General features: G+C 40.3%; 1 protein-coding gene and 1 long non-coding RNA gene across 3 annotated transcripts in view; one reads left to right on the forward strand and one right to left on the reverse strand.

Annotated features, from left to right (window-relative positions):
* RAPGEF5 (Rap guanine nucleotide exchange factor 5) overlaps positions 1–16,027 on the forward strand; it is a 132,573-nt gene extending 116,546 nt beyond the window's left edge. For both annotated transcript variants that reach the window (XM_083578594.1, XM_083578595.1), the window contains exons 22-26: positions 1,290–1,340; positions 1,821–1,908; positions 6,737–6,801; positions 9,263–9,317; positions 9,993–16,027. In XM_083578594.1, the coding sequence (XP_083434720.1) occupies positions 1,290–1,340; positions 1,821–1,908; positions 6,737–6,801; positions 9,263–9,317; positions 9,993–10,111 (378 nt within the window). In that variant the 3' untranslated portion in view covers positions 10,112–16,027. The remainder of the gene's footprint in view (positions 1–1,289; positions 1,341–1,820; positions 1,909–6,736; positions 6,802–9,262; positions 9,318–9,992) is intronic.
* LOC310745856 lies at positions 1,920–10,240 on the reverse strand. Its single transcript, XR_014540390.1, has 3 exons — positions 10,132–10,240; positions 8,556–8,698; positions 1,920–4,761 (listed from the first exon to the last, which is right to left on the reverse strand). It is a non-coding gene; the product is annotated as an uncharacterized lncRNA (long non-coding RNA).

The raw sequence follows: 16,027 nt of genomic DNA on the forward strand, positions 1-16,027 counted from the left end.
CTGAGGAGACGGACAGATATATGGATCCCCCATGTAGGGTAATTGAGAAAAGATTTGGCTGGATCCCTAGGTCTAAAGTATGGACCTAAACACAATTTCCATCACGAGAGAGCCCCAGCAGAGAATTGAAAAACACAAAATGATGCAGCACAGTTAAACATGGGAATAATAGTCTGATAGACCTTTAAAATATCCTGTTCTAGATACTTATAGCACTTCCCCCCTCTCACAATAAATAGACCACATAGTTAGTAAGTTTAAATACTTTACTTACAAATGCCAAAGGTTGGATTCATATGTTGTCCCATGCAGAACACAGGTAGAAATACTGGGTTTACAAAATACAGAAATAGTTCTAAGTATGTGGTCTAAGCATGTAGCAAGCAAACTCAGGCTTGTCCTATCTCAGCGGGTTCACATGATGAAAGAGAATGAACAAAGGAGGAAACTTAACTTCCTTTCAGGTGAGGGCTGTGACCTAGCTGAGTCTAGGAATACATTTCTGTGGTCTTAACCCCTTTGTGCATTAACTAGGCCTAGGTTTGCTAGTTATGTTTGATGGCAATTTCCCACAAAGACCAGAGTTGTTTGAAGGCTTAAGAGGGTATGGCAGAACCCTTCGAAGTGGCTTTGCCCTCCCTTGGAGAGCTGTCTCTAATCCTCAAAGGGATTGTAACAGATTCTTCTGTCACATGCACCTGCGTTGTTGTGAAGTAGGAGAAGCTGCAACGGAGTCATTCCCTGAGTTTGAGGGTGATGGAAGAACCATCAGGGCAGCATGGTGCACAATCAGGTACTGAGAGCCCAGTTCCAAGTGGTTCCTTTAAATCTTGGGGTGACACTGGGAGATAGATGCAGAGGACACAATTCTTCCCTGTTTAAAATAATAAAATCAGAAAAACTAGCCTTCCCCCTGAAATGTAGCTCACTACAAGGATATTTTAGTATCAGTTCAAGCTAGCACTAATATACTGTTGATACGTTTTACTTTTTTAAATGAAATAATCAGAAAGGCCTTAAGACAAATGAGGCAGACAAAGATGTTAGTGAATAAAATGAAGACAGATTTTAGGAAGCAATTATAAAAGAATTATGAGAGGGGCAGTCTCAAAATGCAAAAGGATTTGCATCACTCTTAAACATTATTCATGATGAGCAACTTGATTTTTTATGAGTTTTTTTTATGATGGCTAGTCACTGAAAGAAATATTAAATACTTTTCAGCATACTTGGATTCCCCCCGCCCCCCATCGAATCTCATTTCCTTTGATTTTTTGTGTGTGTTTCAGAGAATCCCTGGAAAGTTTAAGAAGCTGTTTGCTGAACTTGAAAGTTTGACAGTAAGTATACTTTCTACAGAAAAGACTTTGATTTCTCCAGCTGTTCTCTTCCAGAGCTTAATGCAGTGATTAGGAACCTGTGGCCCTCCAGATGTTGTTGGACTCCAGTTTCCATCAGCGACAGCTGGGATGCCCAATAGTCAGAGATAATAGGTGTGGCAGTTCAACTAGATCTAGAGTTTCATCAGCCCTTGGTTGATGTAAACCTCATCATCTAAAGCTGGGATCCTTAGCTTTTTAGCTTACTGCAGACATATGTAGTTCCAAACTCTCTATTCGCCCCTGGAGTGAATGGCCTCTTATTTCACTCAGTCAGTCCTCTTTCTTTGAGAAACATTTATCTGCCTCGTTTTCCAAGGAAACCTTTTATATTTAAAGCATATTGAGCTTGTGGGTGTGTAACAGATTACAAATGGCCATCCTTTAGAAAGGGTATTGATTTTCTTCTTTCCTTTCATCGCAATCAAATTGTTTCGGTAGGACCCTTCCCTGAATCACAAAGCCTACAGAGATGCATTCAAGAAAATGAAGTCACCGAAAATCCCCTTCATGCCTTTGCTCCTTAAAGGTAATATACAGTTTGTCCACATTAAACATCTTCCTAACGTTATGTATTAGTACCAAATGGGTGAGATAAAATTTTATGCATATTGCTGCTGTTCTGTGCAGGTTTACCAGCGAGTGCAAGGTAACTGAATGCAGTGCAGCTGTGCATATAGATAATAGATATATGTTGCACATTATGGATGGAGAAACCAAGGATCAAGAAAAGAGATTATGTGCTGACAAGAGAGGCAGCAGAGAGGGTGAATAATGGAACTGTAAGATAAGATGAGGCCTAAGATAGCTTCTAGAAACCCTTTTGTTCTTCAGCTGAGAATTCAAAGTTAGCTTAATAAAAAGCCGTTCTTTTCCTGTTTCCGTTGTCCAATAAGTGAGATGTCCTAATTAAGGAGAGCACATGTTCGAAAGTAAAATCCCACCCTACTGTAGGCTGGCCATCTTTAATTCTGATAGGTTCCCTGCTCCCCCCTTTTTCTGATGACCCTGGGATTTTGCTGTGCTTTCTTCATGACCGCTGATCTTCTGTTGCACCTTCTGCTGCCTTCAGCCTTGGATGATGGAGGCCACAATTAGGAGGGCCCATAGCTCAGCTGTACAGAATATGCTTTGCATTCATCCTCAATCTTCAGTATCTTCATTTAAAAATTAAAAAGAGATATTGGAGCCCCACTGCTGGTCAAAAGATGATTAAATGAACTAATGATCTAATTCAGTGTAAGGCAGCTCTGTTTTAAGGCGTAACCGCAGCTCAGTAACAGCATGCTTTGGATGCAGAAGCCGCAGGCTTCCATACCTGATAGGTCTGGGACAGGCTGCTTGAGAGCTACATGTCTGTGTTGCGGACAGTACCAAGCAAGATGGACCTATGGACTGCCTCTTCATAAAGCAGCTTGCTCAGTTCCTGCCACCTCAGGCCTTAACTAGTAATGCTAAGCCAAAACTCTCAGCAGCATGTCTTGCTCTGTTTTGTGCCTGTGATCTTGTAGTCCCTACAGGCTATGTATAATGGATATAGGTCACACTTGGGTGCATCTTTTAACGGAACACATTGCAGTGCCTGCAATTCTGCTGAGCACTCGGCTTCTTCCAATAGCTCTATCCTACGATTTATAATCGGCCTTTGTTTCTATCTTCTCTAACCACCCCGCCCCTCTTCTCTGGAAAGCTATCTGTAGAGACTCCTTTGAGTCACCAGAAATGGCCTCGGCTGCCTTTTTCCCTTTTCTGTAGGCAAAGGGATTAAAGCCCTTTGGCATATCTTCATATAAAGAAACATCTCCTTAGCACAATGGGATTCATTGTTTGGGAGTGTTAACATATTGCAACGAAGTCTTTAGTTATAAAGTCATCTTTGAAGAGGCTGTGTTTTAGGGCGCAATCTTTAAAGGAAAAAAAAGTCTAAAGGTCAGGGTCAAGGTCAGCACAGCCACCTACAATGTTGTGTGGCTTATATGGGTTTTGTGAGCCATGCCTAGTTACAGTTGCTTTAGGGTATCTAGAAATTTTACCTCTTTGCCATGACTGGAACGTGCACATACCTGGTATATCTGAGGGTGACGACAACACTTCCTCCTTTGGATGCCTCATCTTTTTTCATTCTCCTTGGGCACTGTATGTGTGTGTGTTTCTTTCTGTCTGTGTCTGTGTCTGTGTTAGTATATGCCCAGTACTAAATTATTCTTGGGGCCTGGTATCACCACCCATAGCACTCCTGTGGAGAAGTCTGTCCATCTTGACATTTCTAAGTTGTTGGATTCCATGTCCTCCTTCACGTATCTCCATGATGCTCCTCCCTATTATTCCTGTAGAGTTTGTATCCAGAAATAACCATGTCCCACTGCTTTTCTCCATCCCACCAGGTTTCCATTTTGTCAGCTATTTCTATGCTCTATTTTAGACCAGTCCCTCCAACTTGCCCATCTTCACTTGGAGGCTTCTAGCATTAGCATATGAATGCATTTATCGTCTTTTCTGTCTCTGCAGATGTCTTTGGGGCATATGTTTCATCCCCAGAGTGCTTTGGCTTCTTTCAATGTACTTCCAATGCCCAGTTCTCTGGACAGTTTTTGAATATTTTCATCCTCACTTCTGGAGGATGATTTGTCCCAAACTAGATGCTTCTCATCTCCTATCGGCTTTTCCGCAGCAGACATTTTAAAAGCAGCTGTGCCTTTTTTCTTTTTTATATAAAGTGCTTTCCCCCTCCCCAGCAGCCTTGAATGGGCCCTCCCAGGAGAAGTGTGGGAGGGAATTAACACCTTTTAAGTAAGAGTAAGTAAAGCAGGTGTTGGAAAGGAAATTTGAAATAACCCCTTTCTTAAATAGGTAAAAAGTACCTCAACAACAATACCCCTTTTTAAGTAATTGAATTTCTACAGCAAACTCTGTTGTTTCACAGACAGTGCTTTTGAGAATCTCGCTGATTTTTCAAATATTTAATAAAACACTGTTTTGCTCTTTACAATACAGCTCAGATGCAATTTTCTGCTCCACTGAATTTATCCAGGCTCATAGTTGTTGGCAGCAAAGCAAATTTCTATCCTTTTTTTTTTTCATTCTTTCTCCTCCCTCCCTGTTCCTCTTAAGGCTTTTACTTCAGTCTTTAAAGTTTTTTAATAAAAAAAAGCACACTTCAGGCTTTTCAGCGGAATGCCTTCTTTATTAGCATTGACAGTAACAATTTCACCTTCTCCATTTTGCCTTAGTGACAGGGCAGGCAAGGCATTGCACCGGGGAGTGTATAATATGCTATGTTGACACCTGAGTCTAGGAGGTGAGATTGACAGAAAGCACAGCAGTGTGGAAAGAGCGGAGAAGTTAGCATCAACCAAGACATCCTGTTTCAAAGGGACCAGTTCTGAAAAGTTTAGGAAAGCAAAGGAACGCATTAGTGGTCTTGGTATTTGCAGCATTGCAGCCCTTTGTTTATGCTAACGTCTGAAGAAAAATCCAATAGGAAGTAGGTAGCTGATTGATGCTGTTTATATTGTTCTGCCAGATTTGTATATGTGGGTGTGTTCCTTACAACAACAACAAAAGGGACCACCCTTCTCTGCAAATAGGTATGCCCGTTTGTTAGCTCCGACCCTTAATCAGAAGAAGAGAGCCAGTGTGGTGTAGTGGATAAGAGCAGTAGTCTCGTAATCTGGGGAACCGGGTTCGCGTCTCCGCTCCTCCACATGCAGCTGCTGGGTGACCTTGGGCCAGTCACACTTCTCTGAAGTCTCTCAGCCCCACTCACCTCACAGAGTGCTTGTTGTGGGGGAGGAAGGGAGAGGAGAATGTTAGCCGCTTTGAGACTCCTTAAGGGGAGTGAAAGGCGGGATATCAAGTTCAAACTCTTCTTCTTCTTCTGCTGCTGCTTCTGCTTCTGCTTCTGCTTCTTTTTCTGTTGCCATGTACAGATGTGCTCTTTAGGGTTCTAGGTGGCTTCTTTCAGGATAGTCAGCTTTGGCCCAGAAGCCTCCAGCTACTGATCTTAAAAGTTGGACAAATTTCCTGTTTGTTTTAAAGCAGTGGTTCCCAAACTTTTTTTTGGCCATGCCCCACCTACACATCTCTACAATCCTGATTCCCCCCCTACCCCGCCCGGTGACATATAATTCTTATTATTCAAAAAGGGAACTCCTATTCACATGGAGGAAGCCTGAAAGATTTAACTTGGTCTAACACATTCTCGAATTGCCCCCTTTAAAAATCAAATTGCCCCCCTGTGGGGTGTGTGCCCCACGTTGGGAACCATGGTTTTAAAGTAAGGGAGATGTGTGCTTCAGCTGTGGATGGGGGGGGGGAAGAACACATATTTTAAAGAATTGGAAGGACTGAAAAAGTGGAAATTCACAGATTCTGGTTTCCTAGCTGAACTCTTCAGCAAATAATGCAATAATGTACAGAGGGTTGTAGAGTTGGAACGGACCCCAAGAGTCATCTAGTCCAACTCCCTACAATGCAGGAATCCCAGCAAAAGAATCCCTGACAAATGACCATCCAGCCTTTGTTTAAAAACATCCAATGAAGCAGAGTCTACCACCTTCTGAGGTTGTCCATGCCACTGTCAAATCGCTCTTATACTATAATAATAATAATAATAATAATAATAATAATAATAATAATAATAATAATTTATTATTTGTACCCCGCCCATCTGGCTGGGCTTCCCCAGCCACTCTGGGTGGCTTCCCAAAAAAATATTAAAATACTCTAATACATCAAACATTCAAAGCTTCCCTGAACAGGGCTGCCTTCAGATGTCTTCTAAAAGTCTGGTAGTTGTTTTTCTCTTTGACACCTGGTGGGAGGGCGTTCCACAGGGCGGGTGCCACTACCGAGAAGGCCCTCTGCCTGGTTCCCTGTAACTTGGCTTCTCATAGTGAGGGAACCGCCAGAAGGTGGACCTCAGTGTCCAGGTAGAACAATGGGGGTAGAGACGCTCCTTCAGGTATACAGGACCGAGGCAGTTTAGGGCTAAGAAAGTTCTTCCTAATGGTCAGTCAGAATCTCTTGTAACGTAAAAAAAGAGAAAAGAACCTAATGTGCATGATTTCATCAAGAAATTGACAATACATAAACTTCTGCTTTTCTAATACTATTTCTCCTCCCCCCCAGTTCTTTAAAATTTGAGGCTTTCCCCTTTCTCAGAGTTTTTCACCGATAAGTTCAGAGAAAATCTAAGAATAATGGAAAACCGTGTTACATTACTGTCACCATTTCATGCCATGTAGCGTAAAAATGGGGGATATTTATTTATTGTGTTTATTAAATTTCTATACCACCCTTCAACCAAGAATCACAGTGCAGTTTACAAATTTTGATGTTTGTCTTGTTTTTTTTAGATGTAACATTTATACATGAAGGGAATAAAACTTTTCTGGATAACCTTGTTAACTTTGAAAAGCTGGTATGTAACATTTTCTGTTTTTAAGTCCAATATCGTTGCAGGGCGGGAGGCTTGCTACATTGTCACTTATCCACCTTCCATTTTTGTTTTGTTATTTCTAGTTCTTCCGAATAGTGTTTCTTTAGAAGCAGGGGTACTGTTTATTCCTCATTTGATTCTGCTTTCCCTTGAGAGTTTCTACAATAATAGTAGGATAATGAGCTATTAACCAAAGGTTCAGCTAGACGCCATTTTATTATCTTTTCAAAGATTGGACACAAGAGTAGTCCAATAAAAAAAAAAGAATCTGCATAAGAATAAATCAAAATATAAATTCCAGTTTGCTGTTTTTACTAGTGTCAGGTGATAATCTTTCTTGTCTACTAGTGGAACTGCATATTGTTGTGATATTTTGGGCAGGCGCATTTTTAATTTATTACATTTATATTACACTTTTTGTCTGCCAATGAGCTTATAAAATGGTATCTGCATTTAATTAAGTACTTTCTTGCCCAAATACATTTAACTCCGACTACAACATTATTGATCTCTCTTTGAAATGTGTCACATTAGCACGAAAAGTAAAGTAACCCCTGATGCACACATTATTGTGACTTTATCCCCAGCATTTAGGTCTTCAACATACTTTGCAAATTTTACTGCTGCTGCTATTTTAAGAGGCAAATCTGCTGCAGGGCAGCCAACAGTTCTGCCATTAAGCAAAGGTTGTCTTAACGATCTTTGCAAGAGGGGGAAGCAAGATGGCTGGTGTGGGGAGCACAGCCTGCAAGAAAACATGCACCCAGGCGTGCCGTATGGCTAGAAGACAGGATTAGTTATTGAGAGCAGGGCACAACAATGGAGAGATCGAGTGAAAGACACATTCTTTCATCCTGCTCCCAGAGTAAAGGGACCCCTGACCGTTAGGTCTAGTTGCGGACGACTCTGGGGTTGTGGCGCTCATCTCGCTTTACTGACTGAGGGAGCTTTACTGACAGCTTCCAGGTCATGCTGCCAGCATGACTAAGCTGCTTCTGGCAAACCAGAGCAGTGCATGGAAATGCCGTGTACCTTCCCGCCGGAGCGGTACCTATTTATCTACTTGCACTTCTTTGGGTGCTTTCGAACTGCTAGGTTGGCAGGAGCAGGGACCGAGCAACAGGAGCTCACCCTGTTGCGGGGATTCAAACCACCAACCTTCTGATCGGCAAGCCCAAGAGGCTCAGTGCCTCCTGCCACAGTGCCACCTGCGTCCTGCTCCCAGAGTATAAAGGGACAAAAACTGAAGACTCGTAGCTGCTTCGAAGTTTATATTAATACTGCCACAAATGGCATGTTTTTGCACCAGGCAGAAAACTAGGAAGAGCTGCTCTCTTGAATCTCAGGGAGGAGCCTCATTATGAGTTCTTGGTGGCTTGTCTTGCAAACAGGACAACTTCAGAGCCACATTATTAGAAATATGATTTGCACATTGGTAATCTGGCATTTCCACAGAGCTATTCCATTCAACACATTTTTATAACTCACAACTGTGGCATGATCTGTATTATGCCAAACAAAACAGGGGCTAATTTTTTAGTAGGCAATCAGTTTTTCTTCTTCCTTGGAAGCTAAGCAGTTTGTGCTTTTATTTTTTTATATAATATCACTAGTGAGATCTAATTTCAGACAGGTTGCTTCAGGTTTAGCTACTAAGAACTGTTTGGGTCTAGTTGAATGTCTCCTCTGCTTATATTGCAATTGTGATCAAATAATTGCAGGAAAACATTATGGACCAAGCCCTCAGCTGGAGCAAATCAATGTAGCTTCATGAATCTATGCCAGTTCAAATCAGCCCAAGATCCAATCATACATGTGCAATGAAATTCGAAAGGTTTTCCTCTCTCTAATCGGTGCAGCCATCTGTGACCTATATTGCCTAAGAAAAGAACAGCATAGGAATGAACTCTTTTTAAATAACTATTCATACTAAACTATTGCAATTCCAGAGGCATACTGGGTAGAATGTTTTCTCTGAAGTTAAGAATTCTCTTCCTTCTTATGTCATGCCATCTAATCCCCATTTAGATAGAAGCTTCATTCATTTGAATGTCATTTCACTAATGGAAAAAATGTGGGGCCTGCCTGGATTGCTAGTCATTTTTGTAAACAATGCTGATGTTAACGCACACACATACTGAATTCTTATACCGCAGATACATGCAGAATTCAGATAATTTCCCACTGCTCCTGCAGTGTATCAAAGCAGCCCTGAATCAATGCTTGAAGTTATCCATGATAGCTTTCTCTTAGAAGATCTTACATTTTCACACACACACCCCAAAAAAATCTGGAAATGGGAAGAGAATATGGCTTGCCTCCCATGCTAAAGGAAAGGTCATGCCTACTCCTCTTGTACAACTACCAGAGTAGCTTTTTTTGTAAAAAAAAATATTCTATTGGATTAATATTCAGTGGTGTCTTTTGTATATTATCTTCGCAGCACATGATTGCAGACACAGTGCGGTCTTTGAGACACTGCAGACACAACCAGTATGGTGAGTAAAGATTTCTCTCTTTAGCTAAGCTTTGAGCAAATATAAAAACCTTCCTCATAGCAGGTCTCTCTGACCAGCCCATATGACAGCAATAAACCATTTTTTGCCCAAAGCAACAGAGACTTATGGTGGGCATCTTAAAGACTATTCACTGTAGCATAAGCTTGAGAAATACAACTAAACCAGTACATCTGGCGTTCACATACACCATTGTATATTGTTTTTTGACTGCTTAGAAATAATCCTATGAATGAACTAAAAGGATTTACGCTGAAAAGGGATCAACTTTCTTGTTTGATGCAATATTTTTTTGTTCATATTTTCAATTTTGTTCATATTATTCATGATTGAGGCTATTTGTCTGAGATGATAGACCTTTTCTACACATATAGAGAATGTATGCATGGACAAGTTACTTCCTAGCTTAGAGGTTATCTGAGGAGAGGAGATATGCAGAGCTAATCGCCTTAGGCCCAGGTGAAATTAGAAGTCTTTGGAGAGTCACCATCCTCAGCCATATTCTGTTTAATTGATTATCACAGTTAGTCTGGAAATAAACCTCTTCTTTTTTATTTGAAATGTTGACGCCTGTAGTTAATTGCATTTTGGGCATGTGTTCAGGGGGAAGAAGCTGTTAACTAACTGATCTCATTCATTCATTTTTCTTTTGTCTAGGAAATGAAGTTCCCCAAAAAGAACATCAGGAGCTGAAGCCCTACGTCCATCACTTGCACATCATCGATAACCAGCAGATGTTGTTTGAGCTTTCTCATAGGATAGAGCCTCGCGTGTGAGTTCACGCAGATTCACATACCTGCAGCACTTTCAATTAAGTGAATGTTTATGCCAAGCATGTTGCTTCCCTTGGAGAGAGGTGAATGCTGAGTTTTATCAGTAGCTGATGCCATAACAAGCACAGCCATCTCTTGCAAAGCAGAAAGAGGAGCTGTTCGCAGCAGCCTTCCGGGATGAGAGAAATGCCATATCCATTCAACTACAGACGGGGAAAGAGAGAAACAGCATTATTCATATACAAAGACTTGACTTCTTCAAAAAAAATAAATCTTGGTCCAGAGTAGCTTTCAATTCAGACTCTTATCAGTGTTAAATTGGGGGGAAAGAAGACATTGTGTCACTATGAAGAAACTTTTTAGCAAGCAGCACTAGGTGAGAAAGGCACTCATAATTTTTCACACACGGATGCGCCTCACTAATCATCATAAGCTGCCAAAAGGATTGTTTGTTGCCAAAAAGAAAATAGATGAAAACAGAGAAAAAGAAGTACATACTGAGCAAACTTTCCTGGGATATGTAGCAACCACTGCTGCATGAACATAAAGAATGACAACCTGTTAGAGCACAGCATACAGACTCATTCAAACAAATTGTAGAATTGGACAAGCAGCAGGTGATACTTCATTTTAGCAGCCTTCCCTTCTGAATGTGTTCCACAGCATAAAGCAAAATTTCACACTCTTAAACTGTTTGCAGCAACAAGTGCAGTGTTTCTACACGGGATTGAGTAGCGGAGTGCACAGTGCTTTCTTGAATGTTTCTCTCAGCTTTTTTTTTTTAATTAGAACTCCCTTTCCAATTAGTCTAATTTAGATAATCAAGCTCATGAGCCGACATGCTTATAATTTATTACAAAAGGAATGCAGTATGCTTTACTCCTTGATATCTGTACCATAAGATTACTGCAGTTGCCTTTAGATGGGTGTAATGTGACTTCTAAGCAATGGTTAAGTAAATAAGCAAGAATCTATGAGATTGCAACAACCAGCAGCTTCCAACAGGGGGAAAGACCTCAATCACCCTTAGGTTAAATGTCACAAAAGCAAAAACATCTGTACCTCAATATTGGAGGGGTGTTCTGGAATGTTTGCCAAGGGCATTACTTACACTGCCAATGAAAACTTTTGCTAATTGAAGTAGCTCCCGTACCTACCCACTCAAGGAACTAGATTTCTGTAAGGGTCTTATGGGTCTCCAATAAAATTAGCATACAAAACTACCTGAGGGAAAGCTGGAAGAGCTACTAAGTGGCATGCCCATCAATCATTATTATTAAGACTGAAAATGATAAATACTTTACAGCTGTGTGAAACCTAACCTGCTGTGAGTGCGCACACTTCATTCTTTTTCACTTTGAAAGACCAAATAGACCTAAGGGCTTATCCACACTATTAGTTCAAACTTTCAAGCTGTGGGGCTTGAATCTGACAAGAGGCACCTTTTCATATTGTCTTGAGAGTAGTCAGTTTTGGTTCATGTGGGTGAGAAACTCCTTGAAAGTCAAGCGCTCTTTTTGGAATCACAGTGCAGTGCAGCATAGCAGAGGATCAACTATGATGGGTCCTATCCAACAACTTTTTTGACAATTCCATAGCCACACTTCTGGCAGAAGTATAGCTCTCTAGCGAGGGAAATGTGATACTCTCTGGTGCAAAACTGGTTTCTTGAAGATACCTGAATCTGATGATTGCAGATTTCTTGGGCTATATACTATCTGGAAACTTGTTTCAACTCCTTTCTCAAAAGCTTGTATCAAAGGGTCACAGCCTTTAATGTCAAAACATGAGTCAAAGGTGAACAAAGAATGGCAGTAAAGGGTTGCAAGGATTTGCCTAGTGAGTGTGATAAATACGATGCAAAACAATGCATTTCACTGTGAAAAATCTATTTATATGCATCTTTATACAATATACTATTTTACAGAGAAAATGGGAACATACTTCTTGTGATACTATGCCAGACAGGAGATACTGTGGGTAAAATCTAGTGTTCTTTGACATGTGAGTCTACTAAAGCAAATGAATTCTCCTTTTTTATTACAACTGCTAGGGTATAATCATTCAGGAACTTTTTTCTGCACAAGCTCCTCCCCAAGGGATTGTGTCCTATTGGAAGAGAAGTAAAAACAGCTTTAAGTGGTAGGGTTTTTTCAGCAGGGTGGAGATTCTTTCCAATGCATTTTGGCCTCCCCAGTATGAAAATTGTGGAAATACTGTACAGTGTAATGTAAAGACAAGATGTTTCAGAATTGTAACTATATTATGAATATGCTATACATGTTCTCCTGGCAGCTGCTTTTTTTAACCCAGTAAAAGGGAAAAACTGGCTGCCCTTTAAGTAAATATTCAGTATGCATTTATGTAGGTGGTTGCACATGTTAGAAACAATCCAGATAACCTATTTAGGCATATGAATGGAGTTTTATATGAGGTTTTCCCTAAAGCAACTCAGCTGAAGAGGCAAGGATTTTTTAAAAAACCGAAAAGCAGCTTGTCTCTTAGGCAGTGGGATTTGCTATGACAAAGAAAAAAGAGAGCTGTTGGGCTGCATGCATTATTTCCAACTGCATACATGTAAGTAGCTTTATTTTAATTGCAGTTGTTGTAAATAACCCCTTTTATGCGTATAAGGCTAACTTGGGGGTGGGGAACTGTCGGGCCCAATTAGTCTTAGAAGTTATCAGTTCCTCATCTGTGGTGTTGAGCCACCAGACCTTCAGGTAGTAGATCTAAACATAATAAAATGAGGTTCTCATGCCCATGTTTGCCTAAAAACACTAATGCAGAGGGAACATTGTACGAGAGAATCAGGACATGGTTGCAAAGTTCATAGGTTATCATATATCACCTTGTCGGAAAAGTTCCCAAAGGCAGGATATAAATTTATGAAATCAAAACAAACCCTTCCCACACCTGTTATTCTTGTCAGCAAAATGCCCCTGACATCCATATGTGGGTTTTGAGACCGTAAGAAGCTTGACTGTGTGAGTAAAAATGGACTGGGGGGATTATTTGATTGATACAAGACTAGTTAACATCACACCCCACTTACTAAATCTTCACTTGTTAATGCCACCTTGCCCACACATATACATTGACTAGCATGTGTTTGCTGGTATAATGTACAAATCCTACCACAGTTAATCCTTTTTTCTTTTCTTTTTTTGCAAGGCAATAATGTATTTTCAGCTCTGGCTTCCTTGTTCAGTTGCTGATTTGAAAGTCACTTCCCAATTTCATGAGAGGACTTGTTTTGCATATTCTTGAGTGTGGTACAATGCAAATATGTAATGATTTTTAAAAAATATTTAAATCTCTATTAGATTTGGCAAAGCAGTGCTGTACTCCATAGGCAGTTTCCCTGTTGCCAGTTACTGAAGTAACGGATAACATCTTAAAGATATTCAGTGGCCAGGATTCAGGCAAAAGGACAAGCCAAAACTAAATTACGAGCACTACCCCTTGTTTGCCACAAATGAACCAGTGTTATGGACTTTGATTTGGCCTGGCATACATGAGAGATGGTTGATTGGCATATGTATAATATAAGGCCCATGAAAGAATAGGGGAATGGTATAGAACTCCCAACCTTCAGTATCAGTAGTATCAAACTTTATTTCGGTCACAGACCAGCATGAGATAAAACATAACGGATAAACTGAACACATATGACTTAAAACAAGTAAGGAATAAAAACTAGCAATTAAAAGGAGATTATATCATACATACTTAAAAAGATAGAAACAGGGACAAACAATTAAAAGCAGCTATAAGGGAGGGAGTGTGAAGGAGTACAGGTCATGCATTTTGGGCCTAGTTTGTGGCTCAAACCATCCTTGGACAAATATCCACCATGGCAGCGAAGAATCTAGCTAGCAACTGAGTGTGTAGCATTTGGGTTTTCATCCTGAAGAAACAGGGAAGTATAAAGTTGTTCTGTGCGACCTGGGAATTTATGTAGTGCAGTGGTACCTCTGGTTAAGAACGTAATTCGTTCTGGAGGTCCGTTCTTAACCTGAAACTGTTTTAATCTGAGGTACCACTTTAGCTAATGGGGCCTCCCGCTGCAGCCGCGCGATTTCTGTTCTCATCCTGAGGTAAAATTCTTAACCCGAGGTACTACTTCCGGGTTAGCAGAGTCTGTAACCTGAAGGGTCTGTAACCCGAGGTACCACTGTATAGGCAAGATGAACCTAGCTCCTATATCTATACTGGCAGTGAAAAAAGACATGTTCTGTTTCTAGTTGCGCATAGCCACATGGGCCTTTCTTTTCCTCATATGGTGTCTCCCTAAAGCAGCCTTCCTGAAGGGCCTGGCAGCGGATCAGAGTGAAAGCCCTTCGCTGTTTTGGAATTTCAAGGTTGGTTATATATGGCATCTGGGAGGTGAAGTGTCTTCTGGTTTCACTGATTTAAAATTTCGGGGGCTTAGCTAGATTCTGTCTACCAAGTATGCAGAAACGATTGTGCTTTTTAAAATACTTTTTTAGTAACGCTGACACACACTGATACACTGTTACAAAGAAGACAGTTATTCTCAGTTGTTGTCTTACTGCTAAACAACCAAATGGTAGGGCTTCTTGAGAAGTGCACTCAGACTGCGTTCTGTTAAAATGTACAATTTTTGTCTCCAGGGTTCAGCTCAGGAAAATCAGGTGTGTAAGTTTGCAGCACAGACAAGCTATGGGCAGTGCTGATTGGTTAGTACCTGGGCCATCACAAACCTACCTCTCCCCCATCCCTGGAGCAGTTCTGCGACTTTTTTTTTAAAAAGAAAAGATAGTTGCTTTAAAGAAAAAAAGGGGGGAAAGATGTCAGATGAACATAAATAAATGTACATATGGCACTTCAGAATAAAACATGGGCTGCCCTTCTGAAGCATGAGGGAAGAGTTAAGATTGATGATTGAACCAACATTCAGGTAGGTAGTATGTAGATCTTTCATTTACAAATGGGAAGGAAACTGAGATAGCCCCCTGGGAGAAAAAACTGCTGTTATTTCTGTACATACTCTAAATCTCACTGGCTTTAATAGAAAAATGTTAATATATGCTTTATTCTCCCATTAAAATCCAGGGACTCAAGAGTCTCTAGTCCTAGACACACTCACCTGGGAGAAAGTTTCATTGAACACAGTGTGACCTATTCTGGAATTAAACCTGCATAAATTGTGCTGTAAATTCTGGCTCGTTCCCCTCTGTTAATCTATATATACAGACCTCAGTAGTTGTAAGAGAGTCAGCAATTAAAACAGGGGTTAAGAATAAACAGTGTTCTGCAGCAGTACTTTGATGTACAGTCTCTTCATGACTTTAATGTATTAGTTTCTAGTAAGCAAAGGGGAAAGCTGCAACAATTCAATGAAAAAAATGTGTTGTAAAAAAGCTACAGAGTGAACTGTAAATATTAACCTTTTTAGCAGAGTTAAATTACTATTTATTTGCATAGCCTATTTATTGCATTCTTCTAAACACTGTTAGATACTGGGGCACTGTCAACAAATAGAGGAGAGACTACTTGCATTGTCCATTCTACCATCTCTAGAGTGCCCTCATGGTGTCAACTTGCATTAACAGTAATAGACTAGATTGCCCAAGCCAAGGTTATTTGCCTAACTTCTCAGGGACCACACCTTGTACTTATCCAACATTATTAGAACTGGTATGTATGAAATGCTCTGATTTACCAGGATCACGGTTGCCAATGTATTCCTTTACATATTTCATGCTTGTTGGCCTCTGTATATATCATTGTGTTGTGTATTTATGAGAGCTAATACTGTAAGCAATTGCTAATAAGCAATAATTTATATGTCGAAATGGCCAAGCAATATGAAGGTAAAACTTGTAAAAGCAAATGTTAATGTTTAAACTTTTTTAATATTGCTTTTCAGAATATAAAACCATATTAATTAAA

The sequence above is a fragment of the Podarcis filfolensis genome (assembly GCF_964270895.1).
Source record: "Podarcis filfolensis genome assembly, chromosome: 12".
Classification (NCBI taxonomy): domain Eukaryota; kingdom Metazoa; phylum Chordata; class Lepidosauria; order Squamata; family Lacertidae; genus Podarcis; species Podarcis filfolensis.